Genomic DNA, 18,172 nt, shown 5'->3' with positions numbered 1-18,172 from the left:
GGGGAGGTGGGGCCAGGAGAATGTGAAACAAGTGAGTCAATGTCACCTTCACAGGAGCCATTCTTTATGTCCGAGTCCAGAGCAAGGGATGCCTCCTTCAGATCCAGACTTTATTTCCGTCTCCCCCTAGCATCTCAACCTCAGTCTTCTCGTCCATAAAATGGTTACTACTATGTTAATTAAAATAGATAAACTTAGTTGAGCATCAGAATCCACGGGGGGAGTTTTGTAAATCTCCCTTCACACACACACACACACACACACACACACACACACACACACAAGCAAGCCTTATAGAGGCAGATCCAGGGGGCAGGGCTAAGGAAGTTGCGTTTTCAGAAAGTATCACAAATGGCTGTGTAGGCAATGCAGTCTTTGGGATTCACTGAACCCACTACAGCTTGCCAAGCAACACAAGTGCTCCTTGCCCCCAGCAAGTGCTCAGCAAATGTTCATTTCTTGCCTCCCCTCTAAGTCATCGCTAAAACACGTTTTTGCATGTTTGGGGGTGGGACTGTCACCAGTATATATTTTTGTATTCTCCATCACTCATTTCATTCTTTTTTTACAACTAGAGTTTGTTCATCATCCTTCTGTAACCACTAATAATGGCAGTTAGGGAGAAAAAAAAAAGAGTGTCCGTGTGATGATTTATCCAGAAAAGCTGAATTACTGTACCAAGAGAGAATGAGTGTCAGCATCAATGGATATTTATGGGGAAGCTGTATATTATAGCTGTGCTCATTAGAGATGCTGTAGTTAAGGTTCTGTGAATGTTAATGGTCTGTATTAGAGGAATAATGATAGAGTCTTAGCAGCAGCAGTTCACAGATATCCCTGGACCACATTTTTTCACCATGGAACAGATCTCCAAAGTAATCTGATTTATGCCCACAGAAGAAGCGAGCATGTGTCAGGGCACCTCTACTTTGTGGGTAGTCTTGTGGTTGCTTCAGTACAAGTAACACAAGAGACACAGAGCGCCGAGAACAAAAATGGACAGTCCCTTCGGCCTTCTGCTTGAAATCCCCATGTGCTCTGGTCTTCGAGGCAGGTTGGCCTGGTTGGAAAGGACATTCACCAGCTTTGGGTAGGGTGGCCCTACATCCCGGTTTGTTTAGGACAGTGCCTGTTCACGCCTGCTGTCCCAAAGTTATTGTTAATAGCACACCCCTTTTGCTCTCAAAAGTGACCCAGTTTGGAGGATAAACTAGGTCACTGTAGTTTTAAGTTCAGAGAGAACTGGCTTATTCTTAGTGATGCCTCTTCTAGCTATGCTAGGTGATTTAACTAACTTCTCTGATTTTCAATATCCCCTGTAGGAGAGGAGAGACCTACTTCTTATGGTTGCTTGGTATAGTCTGACAGCAGTGTATTAAGTGCCTATCTCAGTCCCTTGTTCTGGTAATGACACATGTTATCCCTGTCCCAAAGTCATGAAACTGTCCTGCAGGCTCAGCTCTATCCCATGCTCTCAGGTAACACTTGATCTTGTTGACTTTGCTTAGCCATGGAAAATGAAAGGCACTCAAACCCATGCTCTACATACCAAAGTTATTGCCACCCATAGGCCACAAGCAAACTACTGATAGGGTTCAGGTCTTATTCCTCCTCCTATCTCTTAAAGTACCTGCTATGGTCCTATTACCATGTAATAGCTTATAATAATAATAATTATGGCTAACATTTATTGAGCACTTATGTGACAGGTGCTGCTCTCTCTATGTGTATCACTTTTTTTCAGTCCTCAGAAGAATTCTATGAGGTAGGCACCATAGCCATTATTCACATTTTGTGAGTGAATACATCATCCAAGGCCACACAGTTGGTAACTGAGGGAGAAAAATGTAAGGCCTAAGTAGTAGTGTTGAAAGGTTCACACCTCTAACTGTAATTACAACTTGCATGCCAAGTATTTTGTTCATGTTGATAACTGGTCACTTAGACCAATCCAAAAGATAAGTAAGGCATCTTGCATAGTCATACAACTGTGAAGTATAAAGCTCTGATTCACTTCAAATTTTGTGTTTTTTTCTGCTGCTTTACTCTCTCCCAAAGAGTAGGCTCACAGTCTGTGTTCATGAATTCAACTAAAGAATAACAAAACCTCTAATAGAAAGTAATGTGAAGGATCTTTTCATCTGAACACCCCACTTTTCCCACCCATGGAACGAACTAGTTGATTTTTTTTTTGACACTAGTTTTCACATTATCCTCTCTGTATCTCTTCCTTTCTAGAACCTTCCATCCTTCTTGTAAAGGATTCCAAATGGGTAGGCTTTGAGACTCCAATCCAGCTTCAACCACAGCTCCCCTTCCATTTGTTTATATATAAAGTACTGGGTACATTTCTTTTGAATATAGATTCTGGGGTTTTATAAAAAGCTTGAAGACCATTCCTCCAGGAGACCAGTGGCAGGTATTTTAGCATGGCAATGGAGTGATCACTGTTTTGTTCAGACGCAATTATTGCCAACACACAACTGAGCAAACAGGACATCAGGCAACTGCTTATGCAAGCACTTATCCCTTTCAACATTTGCATTTGTGGAAAACAAGTTTTGGGAATGACTTAACAGTGAGCTGTCTACAACTCTGCTTGATTCCATTCATGACAGCCCGGTTTTTCAAACTGCGAAGAAAGAGCCAGATATCATTCAAAGTGATAATGTGATACCACCCAAATGTGAGTCATGGACTGAGAACAGAGAGGGGGATGAAAAGGATGACTACTGTCTTTGGCAAGAACCTAAAGACAGTGGATGGCAAGGCAGGTCTACAAACATTCTAAGAACCTAGAAACATAAATAGCACATAGGTAAATGACAGAGCTAGTGGAGAGAACATGAACCTTCAGACCTATGACCTCCCAAAAGTGACCACTTCAGAGGTCAGAGCTTAGATCTCATGTTTCTCTCATCCCCCATATCGCAAGATCTTTCCAGATTTACCCATCTTTCGCTCAAATTTACTCACCTCCCTCCCTGCATCCCTCTCCCTATCTGCAGGATCTCACCCTCAGCCCAGACCCTTAGTAGTCCTTACTTGCCTGCTCCTTTGACCTCTTTGCCCTGAGACCCATTCTTGCCCTCCCTCTGGTCGATGTGGGCTAATCCCTGTCAACTACATTGCCTGAGCTCCCTTGCCAACCCACTCCCACTTAGATTTGGACAACAGGACATGGTATTTGGATGCTGGATAGTGGCAGGAAGGGAGAAACACTGAATTTCTCATTGGGTCTCTTCAGGCAGGGCTCTGGCAGTGGTGGCATCTCCGCCATGGCTTCAGTTTCCACCAGACCTCTTGCCAAAGATCCCTGCTCTGGCTGGACAGCTCCCTCTGCAGCCTTGGCCCCTCTCTGTCCTTCCAGCCCTGGGGATGGTGGCACCTTCCGACTACTAGACTATTACTAATTTGAGTTGCCCCACTGTCCTCTGGCTTTGCAGCTCTTCTAACACCTTTGTAACTAGTTTTCCACATTAAATTTCCCCTATCAAATTACCTCGTGTGGGCTCTGTTTTCTTGACTCCATCCTGATAGATACACATAGATAATCCCATTAGCTTCTTAATGGTCTCTCCAGAGGCCAGGCCACCTGCTGCAGGCCACCAAAGTGACGCTAAGAATTGTAACCCTAACAGTGCCACTCCACACCTGAGAGCATCATGGCTTCCCAGACAATCCCAGTTTCTAAGCACTACATTCCAGGCCCCTTAGTCCCTGGCACTGGCTTCCCTTGGTACCTTGTCTCCTGCTCCTATGAAGGCATCCTGTAGTCCCACTACCCTAGACTCTTCATCAGCCCCTGGGATATGGTGCACTGTTCCATATTTCAGGGCCTTTAAACATTCAGTTCCTTCTTCCTGAATATTGTTCCACCTTTGCTCTGGTGCCAAGTTTGCATCATCCTTTAAGATTTTACTTCTTGGGTGAAGACCTCCCTGAACTCCCTTGGGCAAAGTTTGCTGCCTCCCTACTGTGCTCCCATGGCATCTTCTAGACAGCCCCTTAGGGCCTGAATTACATCAATTGCAATTAATTTTATATGTCTACCTTCTTGAGATCATTAAGATTCTCAAGCAGCTAGCCCTATTCATCTTTCTATCTCTAGTGAGTAGGGGACTTTCTGGCAGGTAGGAGTCCTTAGAAAATGTTTGGTAAATGGACGAACGAATAAATGAATAGAAGTTGTAAGGGAACTCAAAAAAGAAGGGCTCTCCAGCCACTAGAGCTGTGGGATTACAGAAGTCCTGAAGGTCTGTCACTGCAGGCATGAGGACGGATGCCAGTCTGGCGTGTTCATCTGTGTTCATCACAAGTGTTCTAGAGGGATTCCTGCATTGGTGGGGAGGTTAAACCAGCAGCTTTTAATGTTCTCCTTAACCCTGAGATTCTAGGAATTTCGGATTATATCTCAGAACAGTTTTGTTAAGTACTGCAAAAAAGAAAGCCTGCCTGAGAAACATGAGATGGGGCCAACTTCTATCTCCTTTGTGGGAATATGCAGATTCAGATTCCTTTCCCTTAGTTCAGGAAGACCTCCTCTTGTGTGACATCTATGTTAACTGCATTCTGATAATTATCATTTCTCTACAATGTGGTGCTTAATGAGGAAGTGAAACTGACAAATGTTCAGACTAGATTTAATTCAATTATGAAACATCTTGATCCAGATTTCAAACTAAAGGAAAAACCAACTGCTGAATTGTGAATGAAAATTTATTTGCCATGAAAGATGGGAATGGGGGGGGGGTAGGGAGGGGGAGGAGGGGGTGGTTAGGAACAGTTGTCCAGAGAATTTCAGCAATTCTTCACATTAATGGACTCACTCTTCCTACATTTGTATCAGGGAAACGGAACTAAATCTAGGGTAAGGAAGGGGTGCCTGGGTGGATCAGTTGCTTAAGGGTCTGCCTTTAGCTCAGGTCATGATCCCAAGGTCCTGGAATTAAGCCCCATGTCAGCCTCCCTGCTCAGTGGGAAGTTTGCTTCTCCCTTTCTCCCTGCCTGCCACTGCCCCTGCTTGTGCTCTCTCACTCACTCCATCAGATAAATAATTAAAATCTTAAAAAAAAAATCTAGGGCAAGAAAAATCAAGCAAATATTGATGTTGGGGGCAGGGGTCTTGCACAGAAAATCAGGCATTTGGAGGGTGGGAGGCAGGCAAGGCCAAATGAGCAGCTCCCTGATTTTCAGAGGGAGGAAAGCTTTCATTGAGATTTGTTCTCTGGGACTCACAATTATCTTTTCAACACCAGGATGAAGAAAACAGTGCACAGGCAGAGTGAAGGGTCAGGAAAGAGTCAGACATGGGTGTGCCTCATGGAACTCAGGCTAAAGGGGGAGAGAGGTATGCAGAGCCACCCCTGGGGCCGGCGTGAGCAGCAATGAGTAATGGGAGACAGAAATTGACCTGATAATAATTCTATGTGGAGGAAGAGGAGATAGGAACTTGGCATTTTTTTGAATCCTAAAAGGCAGTAGGTCTTAGTGGAAATTGTGCGGGTGCCTGAGTCAGTATCACCTAAGGTTCAACTTTGGGCTTTGTCACTTACCAGTTTTGTGACTGTGGGTGAGTTATGTGACCTCTGGAAGCCTCAGCTTCCTCCTATGTAAATGACGTCTACCTCTCAGGTGTGATTACTGAATGAGACAGGCTGAGACCACAATCTAGGCTGTCCGTGGCACATAGCATATGCTTAATAAAGTCAACCTGCTTTTTCCCCAGCTGAGATCCCTTAGACTCTCAGTGTGCATGGCTAGTGGCCTGGTATTATACCACAAAGAAAGGAAATTAAGGGAGGCCTGGACTTTGGATCTGATCACTGGGGTTTTAACCAGTTTCTCCCAGTGTGGCTCCTGTTCGGCACACAACAGATAGATGTAGAGCCCTGATGTCAAGCTCTCCAGAAGGAAACTGAGGAACAGATTTTCTAGGTACCTGCTCTGTGCCTAGTGGTTGCTCAGTGTGGTGCCTCGATTACAATGCTTGCTTGGTAAACTTGTTTCCATCCAGAGCAGTGACTTCACAGGGCAATGCCACAACTTACTGGTGTTCACTTCAGAGTGGGCAATTAAAGCCAGGGAGAGAAGGATGAAGATGGGGATGGGGTCTCTGGGGTACCTGGCTTGGTAGCTTGGGAAAGTGGGAGCAAGATGATGGGGTAAATACTAGACTTAATAAATATGGGGGCAAGTGAATGTGAAGACAGATGTGTGATCCTGAGGTCCACTCCTGCAGTCACCTTCACAGCATAAGGACCTGCTGCTGGAATACTCCTAGGGCCAGAGACCTCACTGTTCTTTGAGAGCTGTCCTTTCTTCTGAAAATCAGCTCAGATGGTTTCAAATTTCTTTCTGATGTTGAGCCCAGATTTGCCCTCTCTTGTCATAAAACTTGAGCTTTTCTTGTAATCCTAGGATAACCTATAAAGTAACTGGAGCAACTAATACACACCATCCCTCAATCTTTGCACCCCTGGGGTCTTTGAAAGCAATCCCTCATCCTCACAGAAAATGCTCTCATGTTGCTTTGTGAGTCTCCAAAAGCCCTGAGACATTGGTCAAGGATGGTGGTCACTTCCACTCTGCACAACAGAAAAATGAATCTCAGAAACTCGAAGTGATTGGCAAAGATCATACCCAAAGTGAGGAAAGAACCTCAGGAGGATTCTGATCATTCTTTTCAATTCCCGAATCCCTGTTTCATCCAAAAAAAATAATAATAATAATAATAAAGGTTGACACTAACTTATCAATTTGACAACCTATGTGTCCTTCCTATTTATCACTTTGCCCAACTTTTAAGTTTCTCTTTTGAAGGCCAAAAAGTGTTCTGCTAGAATCCCTTGACTGATAATTATTACTGATAATTACAAAGTCTTTCATGGTTATTACAACTACACAAAAGGGGTTTAAACTGGACAGTTATAGGGTGAAGGATTCTTTTTCAGCCATAAGAATATTACACGAGGTCGAAAGGAGGGGAGGGGAGAATACAAGTGCTGGATGTTTCTCATGTGACAGCGACATGAGGCATGCTAAGGGTTAGGTGTGTGTCATTGAAACAGTTGACCGTGAAGGTTAAGTGTCATCCAAATTCAGTGTTGTGGAGGCATAACAGGGCCTGAAAGAGGCACTTCTGTAGCCTGTGAATGCATCATTTCACTTGAGGTCCTCCTGCAGAATCAGAATCATGTTCAAAGGCTAAAAGAGTGCAAAAAGCACTAAATAATGGATGTGGTAATGGGCTGTTTAGCAGTCACCTTCCTCCCCACTCAGGGATGTGCATTCCTGACAGCCCCAAAGAGGCCAGGATGTTTGTCTAAAGAACATGAGCAGCATTATCAGCCAGCAGAAAGGAAGACTACCTGCATGTCCCCTGTTTCTTTGAGAAGGAAACTGATGATAAATTCATTGGTTCTGAGTGCTGCTAAGTACAGGTGGTAGAAACTCAGGCACCCAAAGGACCTCAATGATATGCCCAGAAGGTGCTTTGCCTGTTCAAGTCCTGCTCATCCTTCAAGGCTCTGCCCAAGTGATACCTCCTTCCTCCCTGTCTCCCTAGTCAGCTAACATTCCCTATCAGCCAGCATCTGTGCTCCTGGGGTTCAAAGACCCCTGCATAAAAATAAAGGCTGTGTCAAATCTTCCAGCTGCCTTGACTAGGAATAGAGGAAGTGTATATTTTGGGGAGTGAGTGGGATTAATCCTTATCTTGGCTCAGAGTCCTAGGAAAGGGTGGAGTGGTGTGTAGCATGACCCTAAGAACAAATCTGCTAGAAGGGAACATTAGAGATCTGGATTAAAACAAGCAAACAAAAGCATCCTAACATGTTATTTGTGAAAGAGGAACAAGAAAGGAGCCAGTACAGCTTAGCACCCTGGTGGGCACTAGGGCATGGATGCATGAATGTGGGGAGGAGAGTGAGGAGATGGGATCGGCTTTCTGTCATGCCTGCAGCCCAGCTGATCGAGATAAAACTGTGCTGCCATAAGCTGATGCACTGAGGTGGGTGAGACCCATAAGAAATGTAATGAATTCTAACTCCTGTGCCAAACTCTAGGATCCAATACACCAAATGTGACACCTCGATGAGTATATCTCTGACCATGGAAGGTGACAATGAGCCAGGGACTGAGCTCCAGGACAGAGATTTTGGAGCTGCAATCAAGATCCCATTGGATTCAGGATCCTCAAAAATTTACATGAGTACATGTGATAATACAAGTTGTTGTTACTGTTTTCTGGGGAAAAATTACACCATCAAAAGTTCAAAGAGACCAGAAATCCCCAGAGGAGTTACTTTAGAGAGAGTGATGATTAAAAGGGATTCCTGTCCTCAAGGAGCTCACAGAAAAGAAGGCAAAAGGAATAGAATGTAACAGCTCACGCTGTTGAATACCAACTCTGCACCAAGCACTATAGTGATTCATATCCTTCAATTCATTTAGTCCTTAACACAAACACTCTAAGGCAGGTACTGTCATTAACCCCAAAGGCAAGGCCTTTGTAAGAAAATCAAGGTCCAATGGCTCACATGGATTCGTTAAGAAAAAGTGACAATGCATTGTGATCATTGCAAAGAGAAACACAGAGGTCTCCCAGGGGGGCTGATTACTCTGGGGTAAAGAAGGCTTCCCAGAGGAGGTGTGCAATCATCTAGCACACTTGCAATCCCCTGCTCGGTGAGAACTGTTTGCTGCTGCATCGCTTGTAATGGCATCAAATGGAAATGTTCCAATTAATCTAATCCATATCCCCTGTTAGGGGTTTTACATAGATGTCTCCTTTAGTCCTCCAAACAAAGCTGCAAGGCAGGCATTACTTTCCATTTACAGATGATGACCCTGAGGCTTAGAGATGGAAAAATATGCTCAAGGACGCTTGGTAGGTGGTAGGGATGAGAGCATACCCAGGTCTGATGCTGAAGATCAGGCCATTTTGTCTGGGGTTGATTTGTGGTTTTCCCCAGTGACTGCCCCAAACTAAGTCTCTTATTGGGCTCTGAGAAGACCTAGACCCAAGCAAGAAGAAACCCAGGGTATCCAGAGCAACAGGTCACTGGGCAGTCACCCTTCTTGTGGGAAACTTGTGGAAGCCCCCAAACTACCTGGAAGGAAGCTGTTTATTATACACTAACTTGGTTGTCATTGGTTTACTCATCTTTCTAGCTAAGGAGCAGGTGGTGAAGGAGCAAACAGCAAGATCATAGCAGGGATTTTCAGAGCTCAAAGGTATCCTAGGGAATATGCACTCATCAGAGAGGCAGGTCTATAGGAGCAAGCCTGTAGGACAAGAAGATTCCAGAACACTGAGGGATATGGGATATTAAAGTACCTCTGGGAGGTTTAGTCAAGTGGTATTAAGTTTCCAATTCATATGCTATTTTCCCCTCAAAATCATTTAGCAAGTTGGGTTCAGTTGCTCTGTTGGGTAGATGAGAATAATGAGGCAAAGAGAAACAAGAGAACTTATCAGAAGCCCCATAGGTAGTAAGAGCAGGAGCTGAGATTCCAAATCCAAGCATCTGCCTCTCCTTTAGAGTGGGTGCTTTTGACTTGCTACCTCTCTTCTGCTTTGAAAAATGTGGAAATTGTTCATGGAAAAGCCACCATCACCCCAGCTGCTTCTAGGACTCTGTGGAAACAGAGGGCTGGGAGCTACTACAGGCCATTCAGGCAGCCCAGTTATTTCCCAAGCAAAACCTTACCATGCCTATTTAATGCCCATTTCAGAGTTAGAAAAAACAGGGAATTTCCTTTAAAAGAAAGTTCCAGGGATTTCTATCAATTCCTTCTACAGGGCAGGGTCATTTGTACATTTAATTCCTAGCATGGCTGTGTCATGCCCAACTTCCACGTTCCAGGCCCTGGGCTTACTTCTGGTCATCCACGGACCTCAGGAAGCTCCTGGGTATAATGGGCAAAGACAGGAGTTTCGACACTGTGTGCTAAGTGTTGTTAAAATAGAGAAATGATAGGAAGCAGGGTAGAAAGGTAGGGGTGATCTGCTAACACTGGGTGGAGCAGAAGACCAGAAAGTTTCCCTGAGCCCCTAGAGCCTGAAGCTAAGCTGGGATGTTAGGGGAGGATGGGGCTCCTTGAGGAGGCTGCAGAGTTCACTAGAGCTGGACCAGGGGGAGGTAGACGAGAGATATGGGCTGGGGCTGGCATCTGAGTGTTGTGTATGTCAGGCTAAGGAGCTTGGATTTTTTTTTTTTTTAAGGTTTTAAGCATGGAGATGGTGTGGCCAGATTGGTTAATAAATTCACAAAAAACCTAGGCAGCAAATGGAGCATGTTTCCTCACGTATCTAAACCTGTTAGGGGCAAGCGAGGCAATTTAGGCACAAATTGAATTGTAGGGAGCTGTGTGATGGGAGCTGAACCAAACAGAAACAGGAAGAACAGACCAGTGTCTCAGTGACAAGGAGGCCTGACAAATGTAAAGGCCTCAGGGAGAAAAACAGCTTTTTCTCCAAGTGGCATCATGTTATATGTTCTCTATTACGTTGTAGACTGAGTTTGTGAGAAGGGCCCTACATCCGGATATGCTTTTTTTTATGAAATCTAAAACCCATGGGCTTCCAGAAGCAGTATTTAGGTTGGGTATGGTGGTTGCAGACAGTGTAGAGCAAGGAACGCTGATAGAAAGAAAAGAAATTTCATCAGGTAAAAGGGGAGTGGGGGCAGGAGAGGGTTAGAATGAACCAGAAAGACTTTCAACTCAAGAAGACAGCAGCTCAAAAAAAGAAAAAAAAAAAAAAAAGAAGACAGCAGCTCATGTTTGGAAGGGACCACAGGAGGTCCTCTTTCCCCTCCACCCACCTCACTATGGGAGGATGCAAACAGGTGGTCTGACCTGTGGTCTCCCAGCCTCTGCTTGCACAGCTCCAGTGACAGAGAGCTCACTCCCTTAGGTGCCAGATGTTCTATCCTTAACAGCTCCGACTCACTGTTCAGGACAGTCACTCTCACGCTGGGCTGGACGTGGCTTCCTTGCAGTGCCACCCACCAGTATCAGTTCCATGAGCTGGCCAACACAGAACAGTGTACTCCCTCTTCCAACCAGTGGCCATTGGGGCTTCCATCTCCATATTTATGGTTTCTTTTCTCCAGGCCAAGCATTTCCAGGTCCTTCAGCTGTTCTGTTTCCCTGGGAATGGGGATTCAAACTGCCCTATCCATGTGACCTTGAAATCTGCGGGGATGCCTTCATGTCTCTCACACAGTAGGGTTTAGGACCAATAACAATGTCCCAGATACAGTCATTCAGCCTCACAACAGTCCTGTTAGGGTCAGAGCTGGAACTCCTGAGGGTCTGTCTTCTAAGCCTGTGCTCTTCTACCCATTGTTGAGATTACTGTGATCAATAGTGACCAAACACCCTAGTTCTTTTGACATGGGCCGTGGCCAAGTCCAACGTCCCTCTGAGCAGAAGTTCCTCAGTGTCCCTTGAATTATGTACAGAGGGCACCTTCTGGGTGCTGACTGGAGGTCCTATGTACCGGCCTGGCCTAGCAGTGGCATGGGGCAGTAGCACAGAGCTTGAGATTTTCCATTTCTAGGAGTCCTACCAGCTGATGGGGTCTAGATGTAGTGGACCTTCTGGGTTTTTACAAGCCCACTACATATGGCCTTTTTCATAGTGGTCTGGCCATTGGCTGGGACCCTCATATACTCCAGAGGCTCTGGCCAGCTCTTCTGCTGTCCCTCTGAGTCCTGTGAACCACTTTTAAATTGGATGGGCAACTCTCTTCTCAGGATCAAGACACTGCCCTCTATTTGACCAGGTATATAATAAAGTTGGCTGCAGACTCTGACCAAGGAATATCTGAAACCTTGAGACCTTCAGACATAGTGGTTTACACAATTCAACTCACTACCACTCATGGGGCCAGACCTTGGTCCAGACTGGCACCCTTTCTTCATCTCCACCATTTTTGCCTTATGTCTCCTTCCCTCCAACTCACAGAGGAGACCTTAGCATGTGGACTCTGGCAAAGCTCTATGAGTTGTGACACCTATCCAGAAGAGGAGTTCCCTTCCTCAGGTTGTAGACACAGTCTCATAAGAATGCAGGTTACTGGAACCTGGCAGAAGAGAGGAGGTATACTTACACTTACAGGTTGACTTTTTGGCACATCATAAACACCTTCCTTCTTTTGGCTGGTGGGAACCTGTGGAAGAATCAAATTTGATGTAGTCAAAACACTTTGATACTCCACTTTCAAAGACTAAAGAAACCATACTTCAACTCTAAGCTAGCTCAGTGTGTATGAGGATAGCGCCTGAGGGTCCCAAGTCAAAGGGGCTGCTGGAATTATAGGGGCAGCAGACCAGGCTCCTTCCCAGGGACAGCTAGATGAGGGAGGACTGTGTGAATCACTTCACAAATGTTTGCAGGGTCTCTGCCACTGGGCTTCTCATAGAATCATGGAACAGGAGGCTGCAGAGGCCTCAGGGGTCCCGTGAGGGAAAAAGATAATCCTCGTTTCACCAAAGACAAGGAGGTGCTCCAACTTGTCCAGAGTGATTAAAACTAGTTTTCAGCTGAGCTTAAGCTGCTCGGTGCAAAGATTGGGATCCAGTTTAGTTAATATATAGCAAACATTGAGGTCTCAGTATCAAGAATGGCTTCTGCTGGGATTGTGGACAAGCCAGGCAATATTCACCAAAAGTTTTTTTTTTTTTTTCCCAAGAAAAGGGGGCATCAATGGCATGAAAAGCCTAAGACAAGAATCTAGAAAAACCTCAATTGTCTTTAAATATGTATCTGTATTTTCTTCTCCCCCTCCTTCCTCTTACTCAACCATCTGATCTTACTGGGTCGCTTGGTAATGGTATTACCCCGAGCAGGTCCCTTAGCTCCTCTGAGCTTTACGATTATAAAAATGGGTGTTACTGGCTCTGCTTCTCATTTGGGTTTTGTGGAGATCAAATGAGAAAAGAGATGGTAAATAAAAATGATTAGGAACTATAGTGCTGTAAAGTGTTAGAATGATAGCTGCTTTCACCGCTGATACATTATATAGGTAAGTATAAGAACTCATTTTATAACACTAACAACAGTAGATACGTTGAATACTTTTCTAATGAGTCAATCAAGGGCTTTACACTGAAGCATTCTGGCTTGAAAGCAATCAGTTGTGCTTCCCAGCAACCAGCACCGCGCAGCTCACACCTCCATGGACGCCACAGCCTGTACTGGTTTTACAACTGTCTGCTAATCTGTGTTTCTTGTCATCAGATTGGGAGCTCCTTAAGAGCAGGCACAGTGCCTAAGTGCTTACTCAGTAGGCATTTGGTAAATGTCTTCTGGGTAAATGTATCATAAGAAATGTGGGCACCAGTGAAGAAAAAGAAAAAGTGTCTTTTAGGCTTGGACCAGCTAACTCTTCCATAGATAAGAAGTAAGAATTTGGGCTCATTTCTCGAGTCCCTTTTGGTATTTTCATCCTTATCAGCTTAACTCAGAATCCTTATATTGCTCCTAAGAACTTGGTATTAGAATCTTCACTTTACGCAGCAGAAAGTGAGGCTTAGAGATGTTAGGGAGACTTTTCCAAAGCTTCCAGGCTCATTAAGTGAGGAGATTCAAATCCAGCTCTTTCTGGCTACCAGACAAGACATTTATTACTAATGGCATCAACTAACATTGACAGGGCGCTTTCTGTGTGCCAAGCACTGTTCTGAATGTTTGTGTTTACAGGTATTCTCAGGCAAGTCAGCTGGGTGAGGGTGACAATCGTCATTGTGTTGCGGATGAGGCAAAGGAAACCCAGAGAGGGCCCTGTAGGGGAGTAGGCTGCCAGAGTTGGAGTCCTGGCACTTTGCCTTTTAACAACTATACAGACAGCTGCATCTCATCCCTGTTTCCACTGTCCCCGTAGCTGTTCTGATCACATCTTTCTCTTTGACATCATATTCTCCACTTTCAAAAGGTGGTGCACATTCTTGCAGACATCAGGACTATGAGCGGGCATGGTCGTGTGGAGGATGCACTTTCTGAGCTGCTCCTGCAAACCTCAGCTTGCAGGTATCCAATGAAGAATGTAATTTCTTTGCTCCTGATAACTGGCCTCCATCTAGAAGGAACCCTCTAAGAATGCCTACCGAGTCCTTGTTAACAAGGGCCGATAAATTACCAGCTCGCACTTGTATTTTTACTAGCTCACCTTTTCCTGAGCAAAATGAACAGCATTTCTGTTCCCCGTAATTCACTGCTCACTATGGGCACTTAGCAAGTTGAACCGCAGCTGACTCTCAATTATCCCTGCAAATGGAGGAGAAGCGGCAGGATGGATAAACCCAAACTGCATAATTGAAAAAGCTTTGCTGCTTGGCTCTCCCATGGGTGAGATATCCATCTGCCTGTTTGTCCTTTAAGATTTATGTCAGCTGGGATGTCTTCTTGGGAGCCTTGCATGGTTCTCTACCTGGTTGGAGACTTCCTCTGTACTTTTGTGACCTCTGGAATACCCTTCCACTAACAAATAAAAGTGGCCAAGAACCTATTATGTATCATGATCTGTGCTTTGCCCGGGACAATGATGGCGAGTGAGCTGGATATGGCCTCTCCTTGAAGGAGCTCCTTATCTTACTGGGGTGGGGTGGGGGCTGAGGGTGGGTGGGGGGAGTAGCTGGGAAAGAAATCAGGCTACTTGCATGCGTGCAAAATGTGCTTTATCTTATATGGGAGCTGTCAAACCACACTGCAGGTGTAAGCTTGTGCAGGACAAGGCACATATTTTACAAACCTGTCTCTCCACAGGTAAATACTGGTTGCATAGGAAGTGTTTAAGCATCAAACCTTTACTGTGTATATGCTAAGAGCAGAACACTGGCAGAAGTGCCTGAGAGACAGACAGCGGAGAGAGCCTTGTCCTGATTCTCATCCCCGCCTGGTGGGTCCATGCTGCCTGTAGACCATCTCCCTAACACGACATTGTAGAGTGAGCGAGAACAGTTCTGGACCAAAAGGAAGTGGGAGATCTGGTTCCCGATTGTGGCTCTAGCACAGGCTATGTGACCTCAGAGGGTCTCTTTGTTCTCTGAATCTCAGTCTTCTCATCTCGCTGTCAGAGGCACTCAAAGGGGTGCCTAGAAGCTCCCTGAGGGTTGGGACCACACTACGGTCTATCACATCTCCACGTGGCAGACACATGCCAGGTGCTCCATACAGAACTGCTTTTTTTTTTTTTTTAAATTCATGAGAGACAGAGAGAGAGAGAGGCAGAGAGAAGCAGAGTCTCCAGGATCAGGCCCTGGGCTGAAGGTGGCACTAAACCACCCGGGCTGCCCCAGAAATGCTTTTTGAATGAAGGAGTTAACAGAGGTGCAATTACTGCAAAAACTATACATTAAGTGCTGTAGGTACAGAAGACACTTTTTTAGCTCAGTATCATACTAATAGTGTTAGAAAGGCAGTTTAAGGGTTGAGTGACTAGGAGTAGAGACTTCTCATTTTAAAATAACAGTACTTGACACATCATGGGCGATTAAAAATGATTTTCGAACCATAGAACGTGAAAAATGCCCGCGTGGAAAGCTGCAGTCTTGCTAGCGTGGGAAGCTTGTTAATATTTCTGTTCTCAATACCGGGTTGAGAAGCTGAGGCTCTGGCCTTGGGCCCAGCACTTAAATCAGAGGACATGATTTTCTTACGTTTTAAATTGATAGTCATCATAGCTATTCTTATCTTACTGAGTTACTGCAAGGGTCAAAATTAAGTGAGGTGTAAAAGCCCTTGTACCACAAGGTTCCGTGTTGTTTTACAAAGATGACTGATAACTTTTTCTGATGCACGCAAAAAGAAAGACAATTATTATTAATCCGGTTTGGAAAATGAGACTACTGATCCTCAAAGAGAGGTTACAGTTGCTCAAGAGTCTCTCCCTCCCTTGCGCCGGAGTTATAAATAGCAAAGTCAAGCGAGGTTGCAACTTTCCGCTAGGCTCTCTGACAAGATGAGGCGAGCAAGTCATGTTCTACTTCGCTTAATACATCATCATCAGACATCTTGATCACATTCTTAGGAGGCAAAGGGAGCTAACATTTAGAACCTACTATGTGCCAAGCGGCCAAGCGCTTTACACCTGCACATCACTTCTAGAAGCAGATGACACAGCATCCCTCATTTTATTGCCCAGGAGACTGAGACACGAAAGTTATGTACTTTATCCAGGGCCACAAAACAGCTAACAGATGACACCTGGGGTCTGTCTACCTCATTCTGGAAAATAGGGAAGGGATGAAAAATCTGAGGCCACTGTGGGCCACACCGAAGACTGAGAAACACTACAATGGACTCAAGAGGAATAGCTATGGAACATTCGCAGGCCCTTAAAATGCAAAGAAGAGCGAGGTTCCTAATCACAGCTCCTTAAAAGCCTAGCCTTATCTTCAGGCCCAAGAGCTTATCTCGACTTAAGCAAATTGAGGCCCAGCTGACTGGCAAAGCAAGAGAGGAGAACAGAGGGTGATAAAATATTCATTTCCTTAAATGGTACCTTCCTGCTCATGATGGACAAGATGGGAAGATCCGGAGGTCAGAACTGTTAAAACAAGTGTGATTTTGAGATAGTGACTTGAAACCCGAACAGAATCTAATCATGCAACTTGGCGTCAGGATATTCTGAGCTCAAAAGAGCCTTGGGATTTATTTACCGAGGTCGGAGGGACCTGGCTGTGAGGCAGGATGCCACTCCCTGCAGCTCTGTGATGTTGGGCAAGACACCATATCTGTGTGAGCCCTACTGTTCTGTCTGTAAGGTGGGAATGATGGTTCAAGCCTCACAGTCTTGTTGTGAGACAGAAGATGTTGCAGGTTAACCTCGCTCACAGAGCCGGCCCACAGTCAGCACTCAATAAATGTTACCCAAGCCACGTGTGCGGTGACTTCTAAGGGGCCTTGTCACCCTGTGGAGCAAGTAAACATGTTTCCCTAAAGAATCACTGTCCTGTGATGAGGCATGAGTTGCAAAAAGCAGCAAAGGGCCTGTCCGAGAGACTCTTCAGTCTTAGTTGTTCATTTTACAGATAAGCAAACTGAGGCTCAGAGTAGGAAAGGAACTGGATAAGCCAGATGAACCGCTGAGCTGGTACCTGGACTAAGATTCCGAATCCACACACTGTGTGACCCAGGATGAAGTTTCTTCTTTATATCCTTCACAGGATCTTGCTGCATTATCATGACAATGAGTTATGGAGAAATTACGCCCCTACCTTATCACTGGGAAACAGAGTCTCAGAGAGGGCAAGTGTCCTGCCCACTACCACTCAGCCAAAGGCAGGTGCCCAGTTCTCTGTTAGCCTACACCAGTTCTTCTCACACCTCCAACACTACCCTCCACCCCCACAGGGCACAGTGGGAGCCTCGCCGACCACAGCTCAGTTGGAATTCAGAAACCTTGCACTAAAAAGCCTAATTTCGTCTTAAAAGGTATTTTTTTCTTCAGTGGATGACTGGTTAATGGCTCCTTTGGCCTCACATTCAGACATCACAAGGTTGTGGCAATTTAAAGCCTGACACTGAGAATAAATATGTAAGTTTTCCATGTAAAGATGGAAACTTTGTGAGCAATGATTTTATTTTTTAAAGTTTTTAAAAAATATATATTTTATTTATTTGAGAGGGTGAGCAAGAGAGATAGCAGGAGTGGAGAGAGGGGAGAGGCAGAGGGAGCAGAAGAGGGAGAAGCAGATCCTCTGCTGAGCAGAGAGCCCAATATGGGCTCGATCCCAGGACCCTAGAACCCCGGGATCATGACCTGAGCCAAAGGCAGGTACTTAACTGCCTGACCCACCCAGGTGCCCTGTGAAGGATGATTTCTAAACAAAACTTCAGTGCACAGCCTCCAATCCAGAAAGATCCAGTGGACAGAAATACTTAGATTATTACTCCAATGGACTGGTTTAAACCAAGTTGTTGGTAGAGCTGATGTTACACTTTGGTCATTTGAATGCTGTGCATTTGACAGAAACTGAAAATCTGTTTTACTTTCATTACACAAGTAATGTATGCCCAAGGCAGAAGAGCAGACTGCACAACTGAGTAAATTAAGGAAATTAAAATCACTTATTAAATACATTAAATTTTTTTCTTTCCTCCATAATGTTTATATTTCAAATTAAGGCTAAAATTCTAATTAGTGAAAAATTGGATGTAG

The 18,172-nt window shown here is 44.9% G+C and overlaps 1 protein-coding gene across 8 annotated transcripts in view; it reads right to left on the bottom strand.

Moving 5' to 3' along the window:
• Positions 1–18,172, bottom strand: part of DAB1 (DAB adaptor protein 1) — a 292,435-nt gene that overhangs the window by 46,761 nt on the left and 227,502 nt on the right. For 5 of the 8 annotated variants that reach the window (XM_041772822.1, XM_041772823.1, XM_041772816.1 and 2 more), the window contains one exon: positions 12,122–12,181. In XM_041772822.1, coding sequence (XP_041628756.1) covers positions 12,122–12,181 — 60 coding nt within the window. The remainder of the gene's footprint in view (positions 1–12,121; positions 12,182–18,172) is intronic. The other 3 variants (XM_041772824.1, XM_041772817.1, XM_041772820.1) reach the window with 1 other exon arrangement.

The sequence above is a fragment of the Vulpes lagopus genome, chromosome 10, assembly GCF_018345385.1.
Source record: "Vulpes lagopus strain Blue_001 chromosome 10, ASM1834538v1, whole genome shotgun sequence".
NCBI lineage: Eukaryota > Metazoa > Chordata > Mammalia > Carnivora > Canidae > Vulpes > Vulpes lagopus.
This window is presented reverse-complemented; position numbering and strand designations above follow the sequence as displayed.